The sequence below is a fragment of the Leucoraja erinacea genome, chromosome 5 (assembly GCF_028641065.1).
Source record: "Leucoraja erinacea ecotype New England chromosome 5, Leri_hhj_1, whole genome shotgun sequence".
NCBI classification, from domain to species: Eukaryota; Metazoa; Chordata; class Chondrichthyes; order Rajiformes; family Rajidae; genus Leucoraja; species Leucoraja erinaceus.
The window spans coordinates 8372860-8399954 of NC_073381.1; the positions used below are offsets into that span (position 1 = coordinate 8372860).

General features: G+C 41.6%; 1 protein-coding gene across 1 annotated transcript in view; it reads left to right on the forward strand.

Moving 5' to 3' along the window:
• Positions 1-27095, forward strand: part of ascc3 (activating signal cointegrator 1 complex subunit 3) — a 358193-nt gene that overhangs the window by 11799 nt on the left and 319299 nt on the right. The window contains exons 2-8 of the mRNA XM_055634935.1: positions 2102-2252; positions 9594-9741; positions 13500-14083; positions 14373-14493; positions 18700-18901; positions 21166-21301; positions 24451-24576. Coding sequence (XP_055490910.1) covers positions 2163-2252; positions 9594-9741; positions 13500-14083; positions 14373-14493; positions 18700-18901; positions 21166-21301; positions 24451-24576 — 1407 coding nt within the window. The 5' untranslated portion in view covers positions 2102-2162. The remainder of the gene's footprint in view (positions 1-2101; positions 2253-9593; positions 9742-13499; positions 14084-14372; positions 14494-18699; positions 18902-21165; positions 21302-24450; positions 24577-27095) is intronic.

Consider the following 27095-nt stretch of genomic DNA (forward strand, 5'->3'; position numbering starts at 1 on the left):
TAGGCCATTTGGCCCTTCGAGCCAGCACTGCCATTCAATGTGATCATGGCTGATCATCCCCAATCAGTACCCCAATCCTGCCTTCTCCCATATCCCTGGACTCCTTTATTTTTAAGAGCCCTATCTAGCTCTCTCTTGAAAGCATCCAGAGAACCTGCCTCCACTGCCCTCTGAGGCAGCGAATTCCACAGACTCACCACTGTCTGTAAGAAAAGATGTTTCCTCGTCTCTGTTGTAAATGTCTTACTCCTTATTCTTAAACTGTGGCCCCTGGTTCTGGACTCCCCCAACATCGGGAACATATTTCCTGCCTCTAGCGTGTCCAAACCCTTAACAATCTTATATGTTTCAATGAGATCCCTCTCATCCTTCTAAACTCCAGAGTGTACAAGCCCAGCTGCTCCATTCTCTCAGCATATGACAGTCCCTCCATCCCGGGAATTAACCTTGTAAATCTACACTGCACTCCCTCAATAGCAAGAATGTCCTTCCTCAAATTAGGGGTTCAAAACTGCACACAATACTCCAGGTGTGGTTTCACTAGTGCTCTGTACAACTGCAGAAGGACCTCTTTGCTCCTATATTCGATTGTTATAAAGGTCAATATGCCATTCGCTTTCTTCACTGCCTGCTGTACCTGCATGCTTTCTTTCATAGATTGATGTACAAGGACCCCCAGATCCCGTTGTACTTCCCCTTTTCCCAACTTTACGCCATTTAGCCATTTAGATAGTAATCTGCATTACTGTTTTTGCTACCAATGTGGATAACCTCACATTTATCTGCATTAAACTTAATCTGTCATGTATCTGCCCACTCCCCCAACCTGTGCAAGTCGCCCTGCATTCTCATAGCATCACCCTGCATTCCCGACTAGCCTCTCAAGAGACTGAGAGCCCTTGATGGTAAGTCCGCAGGTGGGAGTGATCCCAGGCAAGGGATCCGCTCCGATGTTAAGTCCGCGCCCCGCGGTGGGGCTCACGACAGTCCGAGGAGGCCTCCCAGCCCCAGCGATGGTAGGCCGCAGAGCCCGGAGAATGTGATCCGAAAAATTGATCACATCTCCGGAAAGGTAGGAACTTTAAAAAAAGTTTCCCCCGATCCCTTCCCCCTTCACCCCACATAAAACAAACCAAAGTATATTAAATCAAACTTTTAACAAAAGCTAAAAATAACAAAAAGATGAAAAAACGAACAGACTGCCAGCAAGGCTGCAATCTGCCCGGTGCCCCTGGTGGTCATATTTCAGTAAGTTATATCATTAAACTATTCTTCTATTTAATATGCATTCAAAACGTGTATGTCTCCATTTAAGGGTAACTGGTGATAAGCACATGTAGTTACTTGTGTTTGGTGCTGGCCATTAAGGGATTTACTTTGGAAACTGACAAGCACAATCTTTTAAGTCATCCCCAAACCCCACCCACTGTGATCCAGTAGATGTCGTACACATCAGTCCTTTTCAGAGACAAACAAGAGTCAAGAGAGAGAGTCAAGAGTCAATTTAATTGTCATTTGGACCCCTTGAGGGGTCCCTGTATCTCCACTTATAACATGGAATTCTATACATCCCTGTATCTCCAGGAATGTACAGGGATGTACAGGAACCCTGTACATCCCTGTATCTCCACTTATAACATGGAATTCAGTGGGAAATAAGAACTTGCATTACAGAAAATAATGATATAGATGATTTTCCAGGAAAATGCATCTGTGATGCAATTTTGTATGAGGTTCACCTGTGTGACATTTTATTCTAGGTATTATTCAGGCTATCTTGAAGTGCCCTGGATCTGAAATGTTGACTTTTTTGACAGGAATTGTCACACCTGCTGAGTGTTTCTAGTAATGCAGATTTTATTTTCAGATTCAGCATCTGTCGGCTTTTTTTCATGTTTCGATTCGATCAGTTGTGGCTAAAGAGGATAATCTCATATTTATGCCCATTGAAATACATTTGACATTAGTTTGCCCTTTTCCTATTTTATTGATATATTTGAAATTTTATTTATCTATCTCCAGTGCCATAATTCTATAAGTCTAGTTTTCTTTTGAGGAACTTATGCATCAGTTAAATCATTTCATGTTCTTTTGTCTGCAGAGTTTGCAAATCCCAGGAGCAATTTGATTACCTTTCCTATGGATCAATAAGTCACGAATAAATGGAACTACCTCGTTTAACTGGAGCTTTACGCTCCTTTTCAAATGTCACCAGACAAGATGAATATATTGAAGATTCTTCAGAGATGATGGTAGGTTTTTACAATTATATTTTTAATTTAATCTGATGCAGTTGGAAATAGAGTAAAAGTAAATGCATCAGTAATCATATGTCTATTGCAAAATGATTTTGGCATATATTGATGTGTGGACTGCTGATGCATTTCCACGTAAAAATCCACAGAAGTGCATTGTTATTATTTCAATGATAGTATGTGAGGTCAATACAAAATTGTTTTAGGGCAATTAATTTTGCCACCTAGAGAGGATTATTAATTGTGGACCATAGAAGCATTATATTAATGAGTTTTTGGTTGAAATTTGTAGACGATTTTATGATTTGACTTCCTTATTTTATTTTTATTACTTGGTAAAATAGTATCTCAAATGGTTTGCTGGTCTGTCACCATTTTCATGCAGAATGTAATTGCAGCGTTGACCTGTGTCAGGGAATCACACAAGTGTCACAGCAAGCTTGAATAGATTGCAAGTATTGTCCCTATTGAAGTGAAATTGCAGCATTGAGATTTTTTGTTCATCTTTATGTAATACTTTGACAAATAATGTGGGGAAAAAACAGATTGCCTTTTTTGTTAGCTGAAGTGTATGACTTCTTATTCACTATGAATGTTCAGATGTTGTTATTTGTCAGAAAGTCCTTTCTTCTGTCAGAATAGACATTGGCAGCAACCTATTGAGACTATTGTGCAGTGCAAAATTGAGCAAATCATGCACTTGCAATTTGCTGACTTTGCACTTCTTGGCATAATGACGACATTACATGGTGATAATACACTTAACTCATTGAAACCAATTGCTCACTTTCTCTACTTTTCTGATAACTGAGTATTTCCCATTTTCTCTAAACAGTTGAAATAGTCCTGCTCTATCAGAGACTTCCTGCATCAATGCTTTCCAGGGAACGTCACAATAAATAACTTTTCACCCTGCAATGCTCTACATTATTGATAATTTTAAATAGTTGAACGCTTGTCACTGACTTTCTATTTAGAAAGCAATCAGAATAATTTATGTTAAAAAAAAATCTCTATTGAATCTCTGCTCAATATTATCCCACGATCTCAAGTTTTACTTTTGAAAAATATTTTACATCCTAGATGTCATCTCAATGAATCTGATCTATATACCCTCCATGATTTCAATGGCCCTTTTGGCTTGGAACAACTACAATTTCTTTGAAAAATACCTTCACATTTTTGTTCTGTTTTCATCATTTATTCTTGTTCATTTCACTTTTTTAACATCATTTTTAAGCTTTCCAAATTTGGGCAAGTGATTATTTAAAAAATATTTTCCTTGCATTGCCTCAATACAAATAGCAGAAATAGGCCCCAAATTGATTTCCAATAGGGAGTTGCATATAATCCTCATGTAAAATGTATTCACGACGGAAATCAATTGATATTTGGGCACTTGTGGAACAAAGAATAAGATAAGCAAATAATTAGTCAAGATGTTATTGAACGGTGGAACAGACTTGAATGGCTATATAACCTACTCCTCGTTGAAATTCCAATGTTATTGCCTTGTCTTAATTTACATTGATTTGACAGTAAAGCCATCATTTTCAGTCCCTGACATTTAATTAAACCCTTGACACTGATTTAATTTTCCACCCAGCTTACTTACATAAACTGAAGCGTATCTTACAAGACTAGGAAATCCTATTTTGATCTAGAAGTTTTATTCATCTCCTCTACTCTCCTCTGCTCTCTCTACATTGCCATCTCAACAACCTGGAGCTCAATGCTCTTAAGACAGTGCAATTGATTGTAGACTTTAGGAGAGCTCCCCCTCCCCTCACCCCACTCACCATCAACAACAGCACAGTCACATCTGCGGAGTCTTTTAAGTTCCTGTGAATCATAATCTCCAAGGACCGTGGGTGGGGGGCCACCATCGACTCCACGGTCAAAAAGGCACAACAGAGGATATACATCCTGCGGCAGCTGAGGAAGCACATTCTGCCACAGGCAATGATGGTCCAATTCTATACAGCCATTGTAGCCATTCCGGAAGTGGCGGCGCTGTTAACAGCTGCGGCTCGCCTGCAGTCCGTCTGTCTTTACTTTTTTCTGTTGTTTTTTTTGTCTTGTTTTGGTTAAGTTTTAGTTTGTTGGGTTGTGTTAGAGGGGGTGGAACATGTTCTCTGTCTCTTCCTTCGGGGGAATGCGACTTTTTCATGTCGTATCCCCCTTCTCTGCCTCCGTCTGCGCTGAGGCCTAATGGCGGAGCTGGCGGCCTCCAGCCTGCGACCGACCCCGAGGCTCCGGAGGCAGAGCCAGCCAGGGCTTACCAACGAGAGGCTGGCCGTCTTCGGGGCTGAGCAGCGGTGGCCCGACTTGCTGGTGCGGCGTTCTGGCTTTCGGCGGCGGCCTGGGGCTGATGCAGCGGGGCCCGGAGCTGGGGCAGCGGCCTGGAGCTGGGGCAGCGGCCCAGAGCGGAGACTGCAGGATCTGGAGCTGGGGCAGCGGCCCGGAGCGGAGACGGCGGGACCTGGAGCAGCGACTGCGGGACCAGAAGCTGGCGCGGCGGCCTGGAGCTGGGGCAGCGACCTGGAGCTGGGGCATCGGCCTGGAGCTGGGGCAGCGGCCCGGTGCGGAGACTGCAGGATCTGGAGCTGGGGCGGCGACCTGGAGCTGGGGCATCGACCTGGAGCTGGGGCGGCGGCCCGGAGCTGATACTGTGGCGGGCCGTCTCGGAGCGGGGATGGCGTTCCGGCTATCGGCAGCGGCGACATCACCACGGAGGTCCGCTGGACTGGAGAGCGGCATCTCCGGCCTGGATCGACCGCCTCAGCGCAGAGGGAGAACAAGGAGGGAAGAGATGGAAACTAAGACTTTGCCTCCATCACAGTGAGGATGTGCTTGGTGAACTCACTGTGGTGGATGTTTAATTGGTGTTTATTGTATGTTTTGTTATTATTGATTCTGTGTATGACTGCAGGCAACATAGTTTCGTTCAGACCGTAAGGTCTGAATGACAATAAAGGATCTATCTATCTAGAGTCTGTCCTCACCTTCTCCATCATGGTCTGGTTTGGCTCAGCCACCAAGCACGACGTCCGGAGGCTACAGCGAATCGTCCATAATTATACGTAAAATTAAGAAGCTAAATGCGTGGCTCAAAGACTGGTGTGGGAATAATGGGTTTGGTTTCTTGGGCCACTGGCACCAGTACTGGGACAGGGGGGATCTGTTCTGTAAGGACGGACTTCACCTGAACGGTGCTGGGACTGGGGTCCTGGCAAATCATATACTAGGGCAGTAGAGAGGTCTTTAAACTAAGTAGCGGGGGGGAGGTATCAAGGGGGGTAATAACGGCAGGGGTAGAGGAAATAGAGCAGGGTATCAGTGGGGAAGCGGAAAGTCAAAATGTGACAGGAGACAGAATGTGTGAAGATAAAGCTTTAGATGTAAAAGGGGCAAAAACGGAAAGGAAGGGTAGTAAAAATCATCTGAAAGTGCTTTATCTAAATGCACGGAGTATTCGTAATAAGATAAATGAATTAACGGTGCAATTAAGTATATATAGTTATGATATCGTGGCCATTACGGAGACATGGCTGCAAGGGGATCAGGACTGGGAGTTAAATATAGAGGGGTACTCGACAATTAGGAAAGATAGACAGGAAAGAAAGGGAGGAGGGGTGGCCCTTTTAATAAGGGAGGGAATAACGGCAATAGAGAGGAAGGATATTGCGTTGAAGGATCAGGATAGTGAAACAGCTTGGGTACAGATAGAGAATAATAAGGGGGAAAAAACACTAGTGGGTGTAATTTATAGACCTCCAAATAGCTGTGACGCTGTTAGTCAGAACATAAATCTGCAAATAGTTGACGCATGTAAAAAGGGAACTGCTGTAATCATGGGGGACTTCAATTTTCATATTAATTGGGCAAACCAAACTGGGCAGGGTAGACTAGAGGAAGAGTTTATAGAAAGTATTAGAGACGGGTTCCTAGAACAGTATGTCACAGAACCGACAAGGGGGGAGGCAATCTTGGATCTGGTCCTGTGTAATGAAGCAGGATTAATTAAAAATGTCATAGTTAGGGACTCGTTGGGAACAAGTGACCACAATATGGTCGAATTCCATATTCAAATAGAAGGGGAGCAGGTTGAAACTCAGGCTAGGGTGCTTAGTCTAAATAAGGGCGATTATGAAGGTATGAGGACTGAGCTGATCAAAGTTGACTGGGATAGCACACTCAAGAATAAGACGGTACAAGGGTATACTGTATAACCTTCAAGAAAAATTTATTCCTATGAAGAAAAAAAGGGGTAAGGGTAAGAACAGTCAGCCATGGCTCAGTAAAACTATAAAGGATAGTATTCGGCTGAAGGCAAGGGCATATAAGGTAGCCAGAGATAGTGGGAGGGTAGAGGATTGGGAAGCATTTAAAGGTCAGCAAAAAATAACTAAGAGATTAATTAAGACGGGGAAAATAGACTATGAAAGGAATTTAGCGAACAACATAAAAACTAATAGTAAGAGTTTTTATAGCTATATAAAAAGAAAAAGGGTGGCTAAGGTGAACGTTGGTCCATTGGAGGGTGAGACTGGAGAGTTGTTGGTGGGGGAACATGGAAATGGCAAAGGCATTAAACGAGTATTTTGTATCAGTCTTCACCATAGAAGACACACAAAATATTCCAACGCTGGATAAACAGGGGGCGGTAGGAATGGAGGAGCTAAATACTATTAAGATCACCAAGGAGGTGGTATTAGGGAAATTAATGAGACTGAAGGAGGATAAATCCCCTGGGCCTGATGGATTACATCCAAGGGTCTTGAGGGAGATAGCGGTGGGGATTGTGGATGCATTGGTGATAATTTTCCAAAACTCCCTGGAGGCAGGAACGGTCCCAGTGGATTGGAAAATGGCCAATGTAACACCTATATTTAAAAAAGGAAGTAAACAGAAGGGGGGTAACTATAGACCGGTTAGTCTAACATCGGTGGTGGGTAAAATGTTAGAGACAATTATTAAAGAAACACTACCGGGGCACTTGGATAAACATGACTTCATCGGACAGAACCAACATGGTTTTGTGAAGGGGAAGTCCTGTTTAACGAATCTGCTCGAATTCTTTGAGGAAGTAACAACCCGGGTGGATAAAGGGGAACCGGTGGATGTGGTATACTTGGACTTCCAAAAGGCTTTTGACAAGGTGCCACATAAGAGACTATTGCTAAAAATAAAAAATTATGGGATTGGGGGTAATATATTAGCATGGGTAGAGGATTGGCTAACAAATAGGAAGCAGAGAGTGGGGATAAATGGTTCATACTCGGGATGGCAACCGGTAACTAGCGGGGTTCCGCAAGGGTCGGTGCTGGGACCCCAGTTGTTCACAATTTATATAAATGATTTGGAGGAGGGAACCAAGTGTAATATATCAAAATTTGCGGACGATACAAAAATGGGAGGAAAAGTAGGGGATGAGGAGGATAGGAAGAGTCTGCAAAAGGATATAGATAAGCTAGGTGAGTGGGCAACAACTTGGCAGATGAAATTTAATACTAATAAATGTGAAGTCATTCACTTTGGGGAAAAAAAATGATAGGGCAAGTTATTTTCTAAATGAGGAGGAGCTGCGTTGTAATGCAACGCAAAGGGATCTAGGGGTATTAGTACATGAATCACTGAAAGTTAGTATGCAGGTGCAGCAAGCAATCAGGAAGGCCAATGGAGTTTTGGCCTTTATTGCTAGGGGGATTGAGTATAAAAACACGGAGGTCTTGCTGCAGCTGTACACAGTATTAGTGAGACCACATTTGGAATACTGTGTACAGTTCTGGGGTCCATACTTAAGAAAGGATGTACTAGCCCTGGAGGCAGTGCAGCGAAGGTTTACAAGATTAATTCCTGCAATGAGGGGATTGACATATGAGGAAAGGTTAAGTAGGCTGGAACTCTACTCTTTGGAGTTTAGAAGAATGAGAGGCGATCTCATTGAAACATATAAGATCGTGAGGGGCCTTGATCGGGTGGATGCACCGAGGATGTTCCCAATGATCGGGGAAACGAGAACTAGGGGACATAGTTGCAGAATAAGGGGGGGCTCTTTTAAAACTGAGATGAGGAAGAACTTCTTCACCCAGAGGGTGGTTAATTTATGGAATTCACTGCCCCAGGGAGCAGTGGAAGCAGAAACTTTAAATATATTTAAGACTAAAATAGATGGTTTTTTAGCTGCCAAGGGGATAAGGGGCTACGGGGAGAGGGCAGGGATATGGACCTAGGTATGGTTAGTATAGTAAGACCTGAGTGATCTCCTGGACAAGTGTCGATCGCCTAGATTGGGGTCGGAGAGGAATTTCCCGGATTTTTTTCCCGAATTGGACCTGGGTTTTTATCCGGTTTTTTGCCTCCCCCAGGAGATCACGAGGTTCTTGGGGTGGAGAGGGGTGATAGCGGTATAAAGGGGAGGGTAGTGTCTTGTGTTCTGTGTCTTGTGTCTACTGTTTGTGGGTAAGTGTGTCTGTTTAGTGTTCAGCCATGAGCGAATGGCGGTGCGGGCTCGATGGACCTGGTGGTCTGCTCTCGCACCTACTTTCTATGTTTCTATCTATGTTTCTATGTCCAATCAGCTGAGAAGGTTGTTGGCGGCAACCTTCCTTCCATTGACGAGCAGTAAACTGCAATGGCCAGAAGCAAGCAGGTAAGATCATCTTTGACCCCTCTCACCATGGCCACAAACTCTTTGAATTACTTCCCCCTGGAAGGCGACTGTCAAAGCTGCCACAGCCAGACATAAAAACAGTTTTTTTCCACGAGTAGTAGCTCTACTCAATAACCAAAAATCTGTAGCCACCTTTTGCTCTGGTATTTTATTTAATTCACATGTTTAATCAATAATGTTTTATTATTAATGTTTAATGTTTTATGTGTCATTCCTAACTATCACTGTATGTCATGTCACTTGCAGGTGGAGGACCAAGGCAATTCCTTGTATGTGAATACTTGGTCAATAAACTTATTCATTCATTCATCACAATGTCACATTCCAGCAGATAAAATACTAGAGTTCACTGAAATGAAAAACAGGGAGCTATACTAAATTCGATTGGAACTTTTACATGGCACAAATTAAGTACATCGTTGACTTGTTCACCGAGGCTTACAAGAGGTTGGGCCTTATATTTAACATCTCTAGGATGAAGATCCTTTGTTCTGTATTTTCATGAACTTGAAACCGTAACACTAGGTTTAAATGGCCAGCAATTATGGCTAAGTTATTTCTTTTTCTCACTCAATAAGGTATTAATTGTCTTTTTGTGTTTTACTTGCCTGACAATATTATTTGTTATCTTAATGTTAACTTTTTTCAATGTACTATCATAGACAAAAAGATCAAAGAGGAAAGAACACTTCTGCAAAACAGGGTTGAGTTGGAAGAATATAATTCATATAGTTGAGAATATACCAAAGAAGGAACATGAGATTATTAATGATGATCTCAAAAAGGTTTTGAAGGCTGCTAGACAATTTGGTAAGTTAATGTTTTTTTTTTTGTGGAAATTCAGCTTATAATATATCTGATCCTATTACCGTTTATTTACAAAATTACACACTTTAAGTTTTTTTTTAAAAGAGAGAGTCGTAAATGTATGTCCTATCTTATCTCTGATCTTGCAAGGATGGCAGTGGAACATCTTTTTGAACTGTTGTAGTTTTGTGGGAGTGTTCTTGGGATTTCCAGAAATTTTAATCTAGCTTTGGTGTCCAAGCTCCAGGTTAGATTGTATGCAGCCTGGAGGTAAAGTCTAGTCCTACATTAAATTTAAATTATACAGGACAGTAAAAACATAAAGGCTGGGTGCAAAAGAAACTCCAAGACATTAGTGCAAAACGCAATTTAAAAAATAAGTCCTCGGCAGTATAAGAGGTAGTCTGTCATGATTTGTTGCTGATAGGATTACGATTGTGCAGGTCAGATCAATAACCTGATATTCCAGGAACGTAACTGTTCCTGAACATGCTGGTGTGGGACTTCAGGCTTTGCTACTTCCTGCACGATGGTGGCAGTGAGAATAGATCATGGCTCGTTTGGTGGGGATCCATGATAGATACCACTCTCTTGAAGCAGCACTTCATGTCGTTGCTTTTGACGATGAGGAAGGCTGAGCCTGTGATGGTCTGAGTTGAGTTCACTAGTCATAGAAACATAGAAAATAGGTGCAGGAGTGAGCCATTCGGCCCTTCGAGCCTGCACCGCCATTCAATATGATCATGGCCGACCATCCAACTCAGTATCCCATATCTGCCTTCTCTCCATATCCCCTGATCCCTCTAGCCACAAGGGCCACATCTAACTCCTTCTTAAATATAGCCAATTAATTGGCCTCAACTACCTTCTGGGGCAGAGAGTTCCAGAGATTCACCAATCTCTGTGTGAAAAATGTTTTTCTCATCTCGGTCCTAAAGGATTTCCCCCTCTATCCTTAAGCTGTGACCCCTTGTCCTGGACTTCCCCAACATTGTGAACAATCTTCCTGCATCTAGCCTGTCCAACCCCTTAAGAATTTTGTAGGTTTCTACAAGATCCCCCCTCAATCTCCTAAATTCTAGCGAATACAAGCCGAGTCTATCCAGTCTTTCTCCATATGAGTCTCTGCAGTCTATTGCACATTGTGCATTGGAATTATCACACCAGGCCACGATGCAACAAGTTAGGGTACTTTCTACAGTGCATCTGTAGACATTTGTTGGAGTATTTGGTGACATGCTGAATCTCTTTAAATAATCTAAGAAAGTAGAGGAGTTTGGGATCTTCTTCATAATTACATCCATGTGCTGATCCAGGATAGATTATCTGAAATGTTAAGGCCAGGAATTTGAAGCTGCTAACTCTCTCCTGCGCAATCCACTACTGAAAACTGGCAGGTGTGTCTCCTGACGTCCCCTTTAGTCAACGATTAGTTCCTTAGTTTTGTTGTAATTCAGCAAGAGGATGTCTTTGAGGCACCACTCAACCAGGTATTCTATCTCTCCTGTGCACTGACTGTTCACCACCCCTTGATTCGGCCAACCACAAAGGTGTCATCGGCACACTTTTAGAAATTGGATCTGTTTGAGCCACACAGTCACAGGTGTAAAGAGAGTAGAGCAGGGGGATATGCAGGCAAACTTGACGTGCACCTGTGTTGATGTTCAGTGAGGAGGAGAAGTTGTTACCGTTTTATACTGATTGCGGGTGGCTGATGAGGAAGTCGAGGATCCAAATGTAAAGGGATTTACAGAGCCCCAGGTGTTTGAGAGGAAGCTTGTTTTGGCCTGGTATGACAATTCCAATGCACAAGATGCAAGCTCATGAACAGCAGACTGATACATATGTGCCTGTTATCCAGATGCTCCCGAGCACACTTTACAGCCAGTGAAATATCAACTTCTGTTGACCTGTCTTGATGAATTGAAGTCCAGGTCATATCTGACGAGGGAGTTGATTCAAGCAATAACCAACCTCTCATAGAGCCAGGCAGCACTGAAAAGACCCTTCCTGCCAAAGCCATCCATACTGACCAAGACACCCCATCTTAGTTTGGCCCTTTTGCATGTGTTTGGCACATATCCCTCCAAATATTTCCTGTCCACTTGTCTTTTAAATGTTGAGTCATAGAGTCAGCATGGAAACTGGCCCTTCGGCCCAACTTGCCCACAGCAACCAACATGTCCCATCAACACCAGTCACACCTGCCTGCGTTTGGCCCATATCCCTCCAAATCTGTCCTAGCCATGTACCTGTCTCCTAATTGTTTCTTAAATGTTGTAATAGTCCCTGCCTCAACTACCCCCACTGGCAAATTGTTCCATACACCCACCGTCCTTTGTGTAAAACAGTTACCCCTCAGATTCCTATAAAACCTTTCCCCGTTCATCTTAAACCTATGGCCTCTGGTTCTCGATTCTCCTACTCTGGGCAAGAGACTCTGTGAATCTACCAGATCTATTCCTATCATGATTTTATACACCTGTAAGATCACCCCTCATCCTCCTGCGCTCCAAGGAATAGAGTCCCAGCCTGCTCAAACTCTCCTTATAGCTCAGACCCTTGGGACCTGCTAACATCCTCATAAATCTTCTCTGTACCCTCTCCAACTCGACAACATCCTTCCTGTAACACCCAGAACGGAACATAATGCTCTAAATGCGGCCTCATCAATGTCCATAATGCCACGATTATATCTGCTTCAACCACAGCCCCAGCTGCGTGTTGTAGGCACCCACCAACCACCCTTAAGACATTCACCATATATTTACATCCTCTAAATCTTAATTTAACTACCCTGCAAAAAAGACTGCATTGATGCTATCTATGCCAAGCACTTCATTTAGGCGGAAGTAACGATTATCTTTATTTTTCATTTTGCTTCACATTCTACGTCTCTTATATATTCAAGAGCTCTTCATCTTGGGAAATGAAGATAATCTTTCATTACAGTAATTAACTCCACAGTGCTCTTTTATAGTCATTTTGAGGATGAAACTACTGCCCTTTGGTTTATGAGTGTTAATTTGTGATGGGATAATGGGACATTGTTTTGTTGGTAATGTATTCTGTTTCATAATGATTGAGCCAAAATATGAGTAGAGATGGCTGATGAATATGAAATAGAAAAAAACCTGGATGCGTAACTAATTTGCAGTTAATGTGGGCTAGCCACGTTTACAAGAAATACAGCCTTTTCATGCTCATATTTTCTTTATAAAATCATCATTTTTTTTTGCTCCATGCTTTATAAATGTCAAGACATTGCTTAGTAATCGAAGATAGTGATTATCAGAAATAAATGTCAAAATGGCAACATTAACGCTGAAATAAATGTGATTATGCAGTAGTACAAAAATTCAAGATTCAAGATTCAATTCAAGATTCAATTTATTTGTCATTTGGACCCCTTGAGGTCCAAACGAAATGACGTTTGACAAAAATATTTGATTTGTCCAAAATGGTAAATTCTGGGCTGAATTTACCTCATGCTTTGTGCTTTGGTAATAAACAAAAACATTTAAAGTTTTGGATAATGTAAAAGGATTTGATAAAAAACATATTTTCCATCAATATCTGTAAAAGTACAATGACAATGTGTCGCAACTAATAATGAAATATTGAGATAATTGGTCATAAAATGTTTTGAATCCTGACATTGATTAGGTCATTTTTTCTGAAGTAATGGAAAACATGTCTTGAATGGTCTGCCTATGCATGTGCAGCAGCTAAGATGTTGAAAATATATTTTTTCTCTGCAGTTGGTACCGAACAGGAAGAAGATACCGTGGAAAGTGCTGCTCTTTTTCTCTTCAAAACTTTTCATAACAAGGACCATGTTGGACAAGAAGAAACAAAAGCATTAAAACAAATGTTTGGGCCATTCCCTTCCTCTGCTGCCACTGCTGCCTGTAATGCTGTGTATAAAATTGCTGCATATTTCAGTGAAGAAGAACTGCAAACGTTAATTTCTGCAAATAAATCTGCAAGCCAAAATTCTCAAGTACAGTTTGGTAAAAACATTAATTTTTCATTTGAATCATTTACTTTGGAATATATAGAGGAAATGCCTTTGAACTGTGAGGAAAACAGCTACAAGGATTTCAGTCTAGACTATGATAAATATTTAAACAATCATCAGGAAGATTTAAAAAATGGATTAATTGATAATTCAGATCTAAATTCTTCAAACAAAGTGGATGGTTCATTTTTAAGGCAAGAGGTTAATAGCTACATTGTTGGAACCTTGCAAGAGTCAGAAGATCGGCCAACTGCAGACGACTTGTGTGGAACATTATTTGAGATGCTGGCATCTCCTAAAAGTGACGATGAGCTTCAAAATGAGGTATGTCAGACAGTAGGTTTATAGTTCCAAGCTCTCCATATTAATGATTCCATCAATGTTAAGAATTAAGTAACGTGTTAAGTTTTCAAAAAAACAAAATGGTTATCAATTATAAAAAATTGTAGGATGCGAAATAGAGTAATGAAGTAGAGAAACGCGGCCCTTTCTCTCTGGCCCCTGTCCCACTCCTTCTCCTCCCTGCTTCTGCCTTCCCCCCCCCCCCCCCCCCCCCCCCTCCCCGGCATTCATTAAAAGTTCCAGATTTTTTTCAAGATACATTTTGTTTTAGTTGTTTGAACTTCTTGGACCTGAAGGATTGGAACTGATAGAGAGGCTTCTGCAGCACAGGCATACGATCATTCAAAATGCTCTCACCCACCCTATGGATCCCAAGCTCAGCTACCTTCAGGGTAAGAACATTCCTAATGAAAGAAACAAGTTAAGATTTAATTTTTAATGAGAACTATTGAGGAACTGCTTGTGTTAACTGCTTTCAATTGTATTCATAGAGGTGAAGTGAATTGATATGTTTTAATTGTGATAGAAAAATGGGACCTTAAATGTGTGTTTGAATTGGGTGGAAAAATAAGCATTGTGGGTGTTACATGTGGCTTTAATAGATGCTTATAAACAATTTGTTTAAATAAAGGAAACATTTAAGGTTCATTTCTAGTGATAAAACAATCATTGCTAATCTTTGGAGAATCTGGGTTAGATCGGACGTCTCCATATTATACAAGAGGATTTAGAACTATTAGAGCTGATACAAAAACAAAGATCAATGTTATGGTACCAGAATAAGAGATTACATCTATCAGGAACAGTGAAAAAGGCTGGTTCGACTTCTGCAAGAGAGAAAATGATAGAGATTCTCCAAGATTAGTTGTTGATGAAAAGTTGCTCTATGACTATTTTAGTTTTTCATTCTTTTCAACTATATTGGTGAATTGATGGAAATATGGAAAATAGCAAAGAAGAGTTCAATGGGAATCTAGTAAGCACATGGGGAGAAAGGAAAAATGTTTTTATTCCAATGGTGTTAAATGAAGAAGGGTCTTTGATTATAAACACTGCCCTTGTCCCCTTGGGCCAAATAATCTGTTAAGGTTAATCCATCATCATTGCCTGAACTTGTTTATGGTTGATTCCTGGCGGCATGGGTAATTGTTATGTGAAATGACTCTGAAAGCCACTCTGTTCAAAGTCAATTTTGGATCGGCAGTAAGTCCTGGTTTTGTCTGGCATGCAGCTCCCTCTAAATAAATAAAATGTCAACCTTGAGTTGGACCATCAGTTTAAGATATTATAATTAAATTTATAAAATTTTTAATGTTGGATTCAATTACAGCAGTGCGTTTTTGACATCATCCTTTATAGTGAGATTACTTAACCATATAACCATATAACAATTACAGCACAGAAACAGGCCATCTCGGCCCTACAAGTCCATGCCGAACAATTTTTTTTTCCCCTTAGTCCCACCTGCCTGCACTCATACCATAACCCTCCATTCCCTTCTCATCCATATGCCTATCCAATTTATTTTTAAATGATACCAATGAACCTGCCTCCACCACTTCCACTGGGAGCTCATTCCACACCGCTACCACTCTCTGCGTAAAGAAGTTCCCCCTCATATTACCCCTAAACTTCTGTCCCTTAATTCTGAAGTCATGTCCTCTTGTTTGAATCTTCCCTATTCTCAAAGGGAAAAGCTTGTCCACATCAACTCTGTCTATCCCTCTCATCATTTTAAAGACCTCTATCAGGTCCCCCCTTAACCTTCTGCACTCCAGAGAATAAAGACCTAACTTATTCAACCTATCTCTGTAACTTAGTTGTTGAAACCCAGGCAACATTCTAGTAAATCTCCTCTGTACTCTCTCTATTTTGTTGACATCCTTCCTATAATTGGGCGACCAAAATTGTACACCATACTCCAGATTTGGTCTCACCAATGCCTTGTACAATTTTAACATTACATCCCAGCTTCTATACTCAATGCTCTGATTTATAAAGGCTAGCATACAAAAAGCTTTCTTTACCACCCTATCTATATGAGATTCCACCTTCAAGGAACTATGCACGGTTATACCCAGATCCCTCTGTTCAACTGTATTCTTCAATTCCCTACCATTTACCATGTACGTCCTATTTTGATTTGTCCTGCCAAGGTGTAGCACCTCACATTTATCAGCATTAAACTCCATCTGCCATCTTTCAGCCCATTTTTCCAAATGGCCTAAATCACTCTGTAGACTTTGGAAATCCTCTTCATTATCCACAACACCCCCTATCTTGGTATCATCTGCATACTTACTAATCCAATTTACCACACCTTCATCCAGATCATTGATGTACATGACAAACAACAAAGGACCCAACACAGATCCCTGAGGCACCCCACTAGTCACCTGCCTCCAACCCGATAAACAGCCATCCACCATTACCCTCTGGCTTCTCCCATTCAGCCACTGTTGAATCCATCTTGCTATTCCTGCATTTATACCCAACAGTTGAACCTTCTTAACCAACCTTCCATGAGGAACCTTGTCAAAGGCCTTACTAAAGTCCATATAGACAACATCCACTGCTTTACCCTCGTCAATTTCCCTAGTTACCCCTTCAAAAAATTCAAGAAGATTAGTCAAACATGACCTTCCAGGCACAAATCCATGTTGACTGTTCCTTATCAGACCCTGTTTATCTAGATGCTTATATATATTATCTCTAAGTATCTTTTCCATTAATTTGCCCACCACTGAAGTCAAACTAACAGGTCTATAATTGCTAGGTTTACTCTTAGTAACTTAGTTACACTTGATATCAATTGTTTAAAAATCTTTGTTATTTATAGAGATGGAAGGTTAAGGATATAAGAAATAAAAGCAGGAGATAGCCAGTTGGCACCTACTCAGCCATCCAAGAAAATGATGTCCGATTTTTAAAAATAACTCCAGTACTGTGTATCCCTGAATTTCCTTAACATATAAAATGATCAATCTCTGTCTTCATTTTTACTGAGCCTCCACAGCCCTCTTGGTTGGGGAATTACAAAGATTCACTACCTTGGGGTGAAATAATTGCTTTCCATGTTCTGAATTTCAAATCACTTCTTTGAAAGTTTGCTCCCTAGCATTCTGGACACCCATGGAAAAATCAACTCTGCAAGCGTTCTGTTGAGCCCTGGCAGAATTTTGAATGTTTCCGTGGGATCACCTCCCATTTTTGCTGCATGCCTTCTTAAAAACCAAACCGACCCATCCCAAGGATCAATCCAGGATAATTAGAACGTACAAAAGTGGTGAATGTGGTCTGAGATTCGTCTTGTGAGGATTCCAGAGGAAGATGAGTTACCCAATGCTGTTCATTTTTCTTCTGCAATGCAGGAATCCCTTTAAAGGTTAATTTAGATGTTGAAAGGACAGCCAATGCATCAGGTATTGATTGAAACATTGGGGAAAAGGGCAACAGGTTGTAATTGAGAACGCTTTGAGTGAGTTGCTGTCAATTGGCGTCTCCTAATACTTTTCACAGAGAGCACCTTAGAATAGATCATGATCGTTGAAGACATTACCTATGTTAACCATCCAATGTTGATATACAGTAATTGCATTGTCCATATCAATGCCTGGATGGATTAAATTGAGTATCACAATTGAAATTCTGTGCAATTGAGTATGGGGACATTGCCTCTATACCTATTCCCTTAAGTGGAATTTGATGGTACTCCACTAGGAGATGGATTTCATTCCAAAGAACCAGTGCTTGGAAGTATTAACTGTACAATTTATGGTGGATGTTCTCTTACCTTCTAACTTAATTATATTTTGAACAGTCCAGCTGTGGAAGCAGCAGGTGACACAAAAGCATCTGTTTGAGGTTCTCCCTACTTGCTGTGTTTTTAATATACATTTGATATTTAGAGACATACTCCCTGAGTCGGCCAAATTCTTGCGTTCCGTAATAATTAGAGAAAGGATTGGAGCCAGTCCGATTCCTTCATTTTAACCATATTGTTAAGAAAAAATTAACAAGGGATTCAAGTGAGTGTAGCAGACTTGAGAAACATCCTGTATCTCAATCCTGATATCTGTTTCCATGGACAGGTAAAATGATCTAACATTTGATAGATGCTGTAGGTTTCAAATTCTTGCTAAGCAAATCGTGTTTATAGATTATTATTTTTAAGTTCATACTGGCTATTTTCAGCATATCAGACATTAGGCAGCTTGCCTTTCTAGAAAGCATGCCAAGATATACTTAATTAGCTGAATTTCATTTCTATGTACACCACGCCTCAAAGATTGGCTATGTTCTTAAATGCCAGAATCAGTAGAGCAGACCATGCAGAGCTCCCATTTACACATGCATGCTATTGCTGACCCATTCTGTGCAATGGTATCCAAGATATCTTTTAAACCCTACCTTTACCTTCCATGAACATGTCTTTTCCAACCATCCTACTGTCTCCTTCCTTTTGTGTTTTTAAAGTGACATAGCCTGAGATGTTTTACGAGACACAACTGCGTGACACAGCTTCAGATGTTTTACTAGATCAGAAGTGCTCAATAAATACCAAGTAGTCATTAAATTAAATTCATTTAATGTTACAGATGCTTCAAAGAAAGGTTTGGGAGGAAATTCACAGCCCATATATGGCTGTCAAATCACTGTCCATTCAGAACAAGAAAAGCAATTATTGAAACTATGTCGTAAGGAAGAAAAACGGTTAGCTAAACGAGAGAAAAAAGATGAAGGGGAATTTTCAGGAGATGCACTTCAATGCTTTGATCCAAAGGAATTGCGATTACAACGGTAAGATGACATATTTCAAACTTATTTATTTACAACAACTTTTTTGCACCCTTCCCTCACAGTGGGAAACTTTGATCCCGATGTGTGGGGATGTCTGTGTTAAGACTATCATGTTATGTGCTCTTTATTATTCGTTTGGCTGTATGGCAACCACACATTTCACTGTACCAATTGGTACATGTGACAAATAAATGTATCTTGTATTTAGTTGAATTTGGTTACCTAAAAAAAAGTTAACAAAGCGATTTTCCCTTAATTGACCCAAAATGCCTGTTAATTAATGGATTAAAAAATTAATTGCCTTGACCGATGCCCCAATCCCAGGGAACAGATGAGTCAAGTCAAGAGTGTTTTATTGATATATGTCCCAGATAGGACAATGAAATTCTTACTTGCTGCAGCACAACAGAATATATTTAACTACGTTATGTACTACGTTTAACATAGTACATAACGGGAGAAAAAAAAGTTCAGTGTGTAAATATACACATTCACACAGACTCATTAAATAAACAAATACAGTGCATTAAAAATAATAATAGTCTGTTATAGTTCAGAGCTTATTTACTGTTGTGCTTCATAGCCTGATGGCTGTGGGGAAGAATTGATTGACGATAGGAGGGTCGGCAATATCCTGGTAGTCTGAAAGGCGGTGAGGCCAGTGTTTTTTTGATGGGTAATTAAAATGCATTTTTTAACCCTGCTCGTGTTTAAATATAGATATATTTTGTAACGGGGACGTAATGTTGAAGCTTTATAATACAATATACAATACAATACAATATTTATTCATTGTCATTTGAACCTCAGTGAGGCTCAAACAAAACTCTGTTTCCACAGCCATACAAACAAAAAAATTCCTACAAGACACACAAACAATTCAATTCACACAAACATCCATCACAGTGAATCTTCTCCTCACTGTGATGGAAGGCAAAGTATTTTCTCTCCCCTGTACACCATTTTCCCCGATGTTGAAGCCCCCGGCGGGTGTTGGAATGTCCCGCAGCCATTAAAGCCGCGCCGGGCGATGTACAGCCCCGCTCCGGGTCATTCCAAAAAGTCGAAAAGTGGTCTCCCACCCAGACCCGCGAGCTCCCGATATCACAGTCCACAGGCCTGGAGCTGGAGCCTCCGAGCTCCGGAGTCGGGCCACAGCAGCGAGCCACCACCGCTCCCCACGCTCTGAGGCTGGCCAGCCCCACAATGGTAAGTAGTCTGCAGCTCTGCAGGCTCCCCCCCAGGTCGTTCCGGTTCGAGGCCGCTCCACGGTGCTAGGCCCCAACGACAACGGAGACCCGACAGGGAAAATGTCGGGTCTCCCGTGCGGGGAAGAGATTTTAAAAGTTCCCCCGCCCCCCACATATACACAGCTAAAAATAGTATGAAAAAAACACGACTACTACATTTAACTAGACAAAAAATAAAAAAAGACAGACAGGCTGGAGGGGCCGCTGCAACGTGAGTCGCGCCGCCAACCGGAAATAAGACGCTGGTCAGACAATATTTGGAGCACAGTGAGCAGCTTTGGGCTCCATATCTGAAGACCGATGTGCTGGTGTTGGAGAAGGGCCCATATCAGGTTTATGAGAATGATCCTGGTGGTGATTGGGTTACTTGCCTGTACTTGCTGAAGTTTAGATGATGGGGGGGGGGGGATCTCATTGAAACTTACCCAACAGTGAAAGGCTTGGTTAGAGTGGAAGTGAAGTAGATGTTTCTAGAGTCTAGGACCCGAGGACACAGCCTCAGAATAAAAGGAGATGAGGAGGAATTTTTTCAGCCAGAGAAGGTGGTGAATCTGGAATTCATTGCCACAGGCAGCTGTGGAGGCCAGTCATCAGGAATTTTTAAAGCGAAGAATGACAGATTCTTGATTAGTAATGGTGTCAAAGTAATGGTTACAGGAAGAAGGCAGGAGAATGGGGTCGGACTAAATTGCCTAATTCTGCTCCTATGACTTATTAACTTAGTTTAGTATGTTACCAATAAATGGAATTTGTACATACCCATAATTTTCTGCCATATTGTTTGCAAACAGTTCTCTTTCATGAAGCGGACGGAATTGTTTCATTTATTATATGAATCAGAGCTTGAATCTGAATGCTCAATTGTGCAAGATGCTTAGTGTCCAGTCATTAACTCACATTTTATAAAATAAGCCTCAGATCACTTTTTGATTGGCTTTAAAATTGAGAATCGCAGAAATTATTCTTGGGGTTAAAGAGAAATTTATGGTTGTAATTTTTTTGTGTCTTTTAAAGGGAGAATGCTCTACAGAATGCACGGATAGCACCAATTCTTACAAGGCAATATAATTATGAACGAATTCATTACCCACATGTTTATGATTCATACAGTGAAGCAACACAGTCCTCAGCTTTTATTGCTGGAGCAAAGGTATGATTTTGATGTTTTAGGCGCTTAAGCTCCATTTACTTTATCTTTGGTTGTTGCCATCTAAATACTTTGATGCTGAATATTGTTAATATTATGTTTCATTATGTGAATAGCCTACTAACAATAATTACATTTCCTTCCTTACTTTTGTCTACTGTCCAAACACCAGGAACAGAAATAATTGGGATAGGTTAAACAGCCCCCCTGGAGTTTGTTCTGCTGTTCTATAGGATCATGGTTGATCTAATCTTTTAGTCTCAACCAAATTTTTCTGTCTTGATTTCCCCGTTGCCCAAATCCCTTTCAACCTCCGTCTTGAATACATTCAATAACTTAGACCTACAACTTTCTATGGTGAATAGTACCTAAAATTCATGATCCTCTGAGATTAAAAAAATGTTCCCCATCTTGTTAAATGGGCTGCTGCTTACTCTGAAATTACTTTACTTTCGAGATACAGTGTGGAAACGGGCCCTTCAGCCCATCGAGTACGTGCCGACCAGCGATCACTTTATCCGCTCGCTACACTAGGGGCAATATATATTTTACAGAAACCAATTAACCTACAACTCGGAGAAAACCCACACGGTCACAGGGAGAATGTACAAATTCTATATAGACTGTCAGGATCTAACCCGAGTTTCTGGCACTGTAAGGCAGCAACTGTACCTTTGCACCTCTGTGCCGCCCTGACCCATTGTTATAGGTTTCCAGCATTTAGTGAAATTATTCGCTCGGTCTTTACCTTGTCAAATGCTCTCAGAACCTTATGTTCCAATAAGACCACTCCCAAAAGAAGCTGCAATGTGTGCACAGATTTGCTCGTGAGACAACCTTTTCATCATAGGAATTGATCTATTGTATCTTCTTTGATCTATCTCCACAGCAAATATAATCCTTCTTAAAAAGGAGAATATAATTGAATTTAGCACTCCAAATATGGGCTCAGCAATGTATGCAAAATGCACGGAACAGCATCAAACACTCTATAGGGCCGTTCCTAAATTCTCAAATTCCTCCAATTTGCCTGCCACCCAAAATTCTTATATCTGCTTCTCGTTATCTTGTCAATATGCAACTTATGACTTTGATCCACATTAGATCCAATCTTGGTGCTGACTGCGGTCAAACAAGGCTGTGTTATCCCCTCAACATGTTTCTCATTACTCCTCGACATAATGCTGCACCTCACTTGCAATAAGGTGGCCAATTAGGAAAGGGGGAGATGCAACGAGACCTGGGTGTCATGGTACACCAGTCATTAAAAGTAGGCATGCAGGTGCAGCAGGCAGTGAAGAAGGCGAATGGTATGTTAGCATTCATAGTAAAAGGATTTGAGTATAGGAGCAGGGAGGTTCTACTGCAGTTGTACAAAGTCTTGGTGAGACCACACCTGGAGTATTGCGTACAGTTTTGGTCTCCTAATCTGAGGAAAGACATTCATGCCATAGAGGGAGTACAGAGAAGGTTCACCAGACTGATTCCTGGGATGTCAGGACTTTCATATGAAGAAAGACTGGATAGACTCGGTTTGTACTCGCTAGAATTTAGAAGATTGAGGGGGGATCTTATAGAAACTTACAAAATTCTTAAGGGGTTGGACAGGCTTGATGCAGGAAGATTGTTCCCGATGTTGGGGAAGTCCAGAACAAGGGGTCACAGTTTAAGGATAAGGGGGAAATCTTTTAGGACCGAGATGAGGAAAACCTTTTTCACACAGATAGTGGTGAATCTCTGGAATTCTCTGCCGCAGAAGGTAGTTGAGGTCAGTTCATTGGCTATATTTACGAGGGAGTTAGATGTGGCCCTTGTGGCTAAAGGGATCAGGGGGTATGGAGAGAAGGCAGGAATGGGATACTGAGTTGGATGATCAGCGATGATCATATTGAATGGCGGTGCAGGCTCGAAGGGCCGAATGGCCTACTCCTGCACCTAATTTCTATGTTCTGGATGGAGTGGGGCTAATCTTCAGGCCGAATGGGAAAACTGCTAGACCCACATCACCCGTGTTGCAGAGCCTGGGGCACTCTGATCTGGTTCATCGAACCACAGTACGCTGGTGACGTTTGCACATGTTACAAGTTCATGTTCCTAGCTGTTGTTCACTCATTCACAAAAGTGTACAGGACAATAAATCTTGAATTTCTGCTGAACGAAGATCCTATACCAATCATATCTCTTGCTGCACAACACTGGCCTCACAATTAAAGGCAAAGGATAATATCCTGGAACACACATCTTAATTTTCTTGTGTTAGGAGCCAGCATGATGAAGGTATTCACTGTTGCTTTAATGGGATGGTATAACCTTTGTCCTACTGAGGAAAAAATGTGTTTTAAGATCAACAACTTAAACTCAGCACAATGCTCAGGGAAACTATTCCTCTCGGCTTTTGAGGGCTTCCTACAGGTGGAACCTTGGTCAGGTATCACTGGAGCGCAAGAAACTGCAGATGTTGGAATCTTGAGCAAAACACAAAATGCTGGAGGAACTCGGCTGCTCAGACAACGTCTGTGGAGGGAATGGGCAGGCGGTGTTTCGGGTTGGGACCCTTCTTCAGTTCATCATTTTGTCTCTGTCGAATCTTCTTAAGATATTGGCAACACAAGAGAACCAAAGTCACTATCCTCAGATCAACCTCAGCAAATGCACTCAGCTGTGCCCCCTGGGCAGTCGATGTTGTTCATATGCTTGACACCAACTCATGAATCAAACAGTGCCATGAGCTCTGTCATATCAAAACTATCAAGTTGTCAGAAGAATCCCTGCAAGGTTATTCTCAGATCTCGAGGAATAAGTATTATATCGCCTCCTGTAGAGATGATATTGAGAACCCTGAGTGCCTTTATCAGGAGTATCCACGAACCCAGTGAAATACCCACCTCCTGAAATATTCGACTGTCTACCCTGTCTTATTTTCACTTCAACTGTCCATGCAGTTTTATGCTATGAAAAGTATGAGTGAATTCATATTGCACTGATCATTTATTATTGTTTTAATTTTTGTATTTGTGGTCCGTGAAAATGAAGTATATCAGATGTTTGTATTGTATGTTTTTTTCTGCAGTATTTAGGTATTCTGTGTATCTGATACTTCCATGAATCCATTTTGAGTTGTTCATATGCTAATGTGATTTAATGTTGTACAGTTGTTTCTTCCAGAAGGCATTGAGCGTGAAAATAACAAAATCTACGAACAAGTGGCTATTCCTGCTACACAACCCATGGCACTTGGTATTGAGGAGAAACTGATTGAAATCAGGAGTTTAGATGAGGTGATAATTACATTGATCTATATTTCAAACCATATACTGTGATATTTTACAAAATGAATATGCTTTAACATTGTTGAAATAACAGTACCACTTTTGCTTCAAATTGACATTTTGGTATGTTCTACGCAGACTGGCACTAGTGCTTTTCTTAGCCATATAGTACATGGGGAGATCTTTAACTCCTTCCATTGGTATTAATTCAATTTTATTCTAGCCATTAGATTGATCAAGAAATAAGATTTTGCTGAAGAAATTCAGCAATTCTGGTTGCTTCAGTGGGGGATGGTTCAATTAGAAATAAACAAATCGGCACAAGTTGGGCACCATATCTGAGGAAGGATGTGCTGGCTCTGGAGAGAGTCCAGAGGAGGTTTACAAGAATGATCCCAGGATTGAGTAGGTTAACATATGATGAGCGTACACAAAATTGCTGGAGAAACTCAGCAGGTGCAGCAGCATCTATGGAGCGAAGGAAATAGGCAACGTTTCGGGCCGAAACCCTTCTTCAGACTGATGGGGGGTGGGGGGGGGGGGGGGGGGGGGGGGGAAGAAGGAAGGAAAAGGGGAGGAGAAGGAGCCCAAAGGCGGGCGGATAGGAGGGTGGGAGGAGACAGCTAGAGGGTTAAGGAAGGGGAGGAGACAGCAAGGGCTAGCAAAATTGGGAGAATTCAATGTTAATGCCATCCGGACGCAAGGTCCCCAGGCGGAATATGAGGTGCTGTTCCTCCAATTTCCGCTGTTGCTCACTTTGGCAATGGAGGAGACAAAGGGTTAAGGTCTTAAGGGTTTCGGCCCGAAATGTTGCCTATTTCCTTCGCTCCATAGATGCTGCTGCACCCGCTGAGTTCCTCCAGCAATTTTGTGTACCTTCGATTTTCCAGCATCTGCAGTTCCTTCTTGAACAACATATGATGAGCGTTTGATGGCACTGGGCCTGTACTTGCGGGAGTTTAGAAGGGGGGACCACATTGAAATGTACCGGATAGTGAATGGAGTGGATGTGGAGAGGATGTTTCCACTAGTGGGAGAATCTAGGTCAAGATGTCATAGCCTCAGAATTAAGAGGCGTTCTTTTAGGAAGGAAATTAGGAGGAATTTCTTTAGTGAGAGGGTGATGAATCAGTGGAATTCTTTGCCACAGAAGGCTGTGGAGGCCAAGTGAATGGATATATTTAAGGCAGGGATAGATAGATTCTTGATTAGTACAGGTTTCGGGGGTTATGGGGAGAAGGCAGGAGAATAGGTTAGGAGAGAGAGATCAGCCATGATTGAATGGCGGAGTAGACTTGATGGGTCGAATTGCCTAATTCTGCTCCTATCACTTAAGATCTTACAAACTTGTAGGAAAAACATTGGGTGGAATGGAGGACAGAAAAGAATGTATGAATTGAGACCACAGGAGATTGAATAGACAATAGACAATGGGTGCAGGAGTAGGCCCTTTGAGCCAGCACCGCCATTCAATGTGCTCATGGCTGATCATCCACAATCAGTACCCCGTTGCTGCCTTCTCCCCATATCCCTTGACTGCTATCTTTAAGAGCCCTATCTAGCTCTGAACGATGCAATGTATGGTGGTACTGGATGTAAACTAGTGGTAAAATGGCTGGAGGAATTGTAGATAGGAGGAGATAAATGAAATGCTGTATATCAGAAGCTAGAGAAATAAATAACACTGTTGAATATATATTTTTGTTTCTTCATTATGGCTGGGTCAAATTTTTAGTGTGCTGTGTTTAATAGCGCTAGGAATCTACATGAGTGGACTACAGTGCTTCAGTAATTAGGATAACAACTTTCTCAACAATAAACCCTTAAGTGCCTATGAGGACCTAATTTGCGAGTTTAGGAGAGTGTCATGGTCTTATTGTATCGCCAAAGTAGAACACCTCCAATGATCTCCTTTGACTATGTAGCGAACCTCCTACGAATATGTAGAAGACCTCCTACGACCATGTAGAAGACCTCCTTCGACCTCCTTCGACTATGTTGAAGACCAGCTTCGACTATCTACGATTTACTCGCCGATGCTCTCAGGAAAATTGTGGAAAGTAAAGACGACCACCTCCGACTTGAGACGACTACACCGAAAACAAACTACAACAAGCTACGAGTGGCTACAGCTCAAATGCTGTAGCCATCGATTACCCTCGATTGCCTTCGATTACCTCTAATAACATGCCGACCTACTATGACTTCGACTAAACCTACATGTAAAAAAATATCGATTTTTTCCATGCTGACCAATTTTTACTCGCGGACAATTTTTCAGCATTATAAAAAATTCTCCTCGACCAAACTGAGGCCGCAAGTATGCTGGAACCTCTCGAGCAAGAAGGTGAGTTACAGTGACCTCCTAGGACCACGTTTCGACCATGCTGCGAGTTTGTGGCGAGCGCAAACTCTTCTAAACTCGCAAATTAGGTGGCCATAGTGGGACAGGCCCTTAATTAGTCTTGCTAGCAGCTCCCACATTGTGTGAAAGGACATAAAAAATGTCTTGCTGCTCATTCAATTTT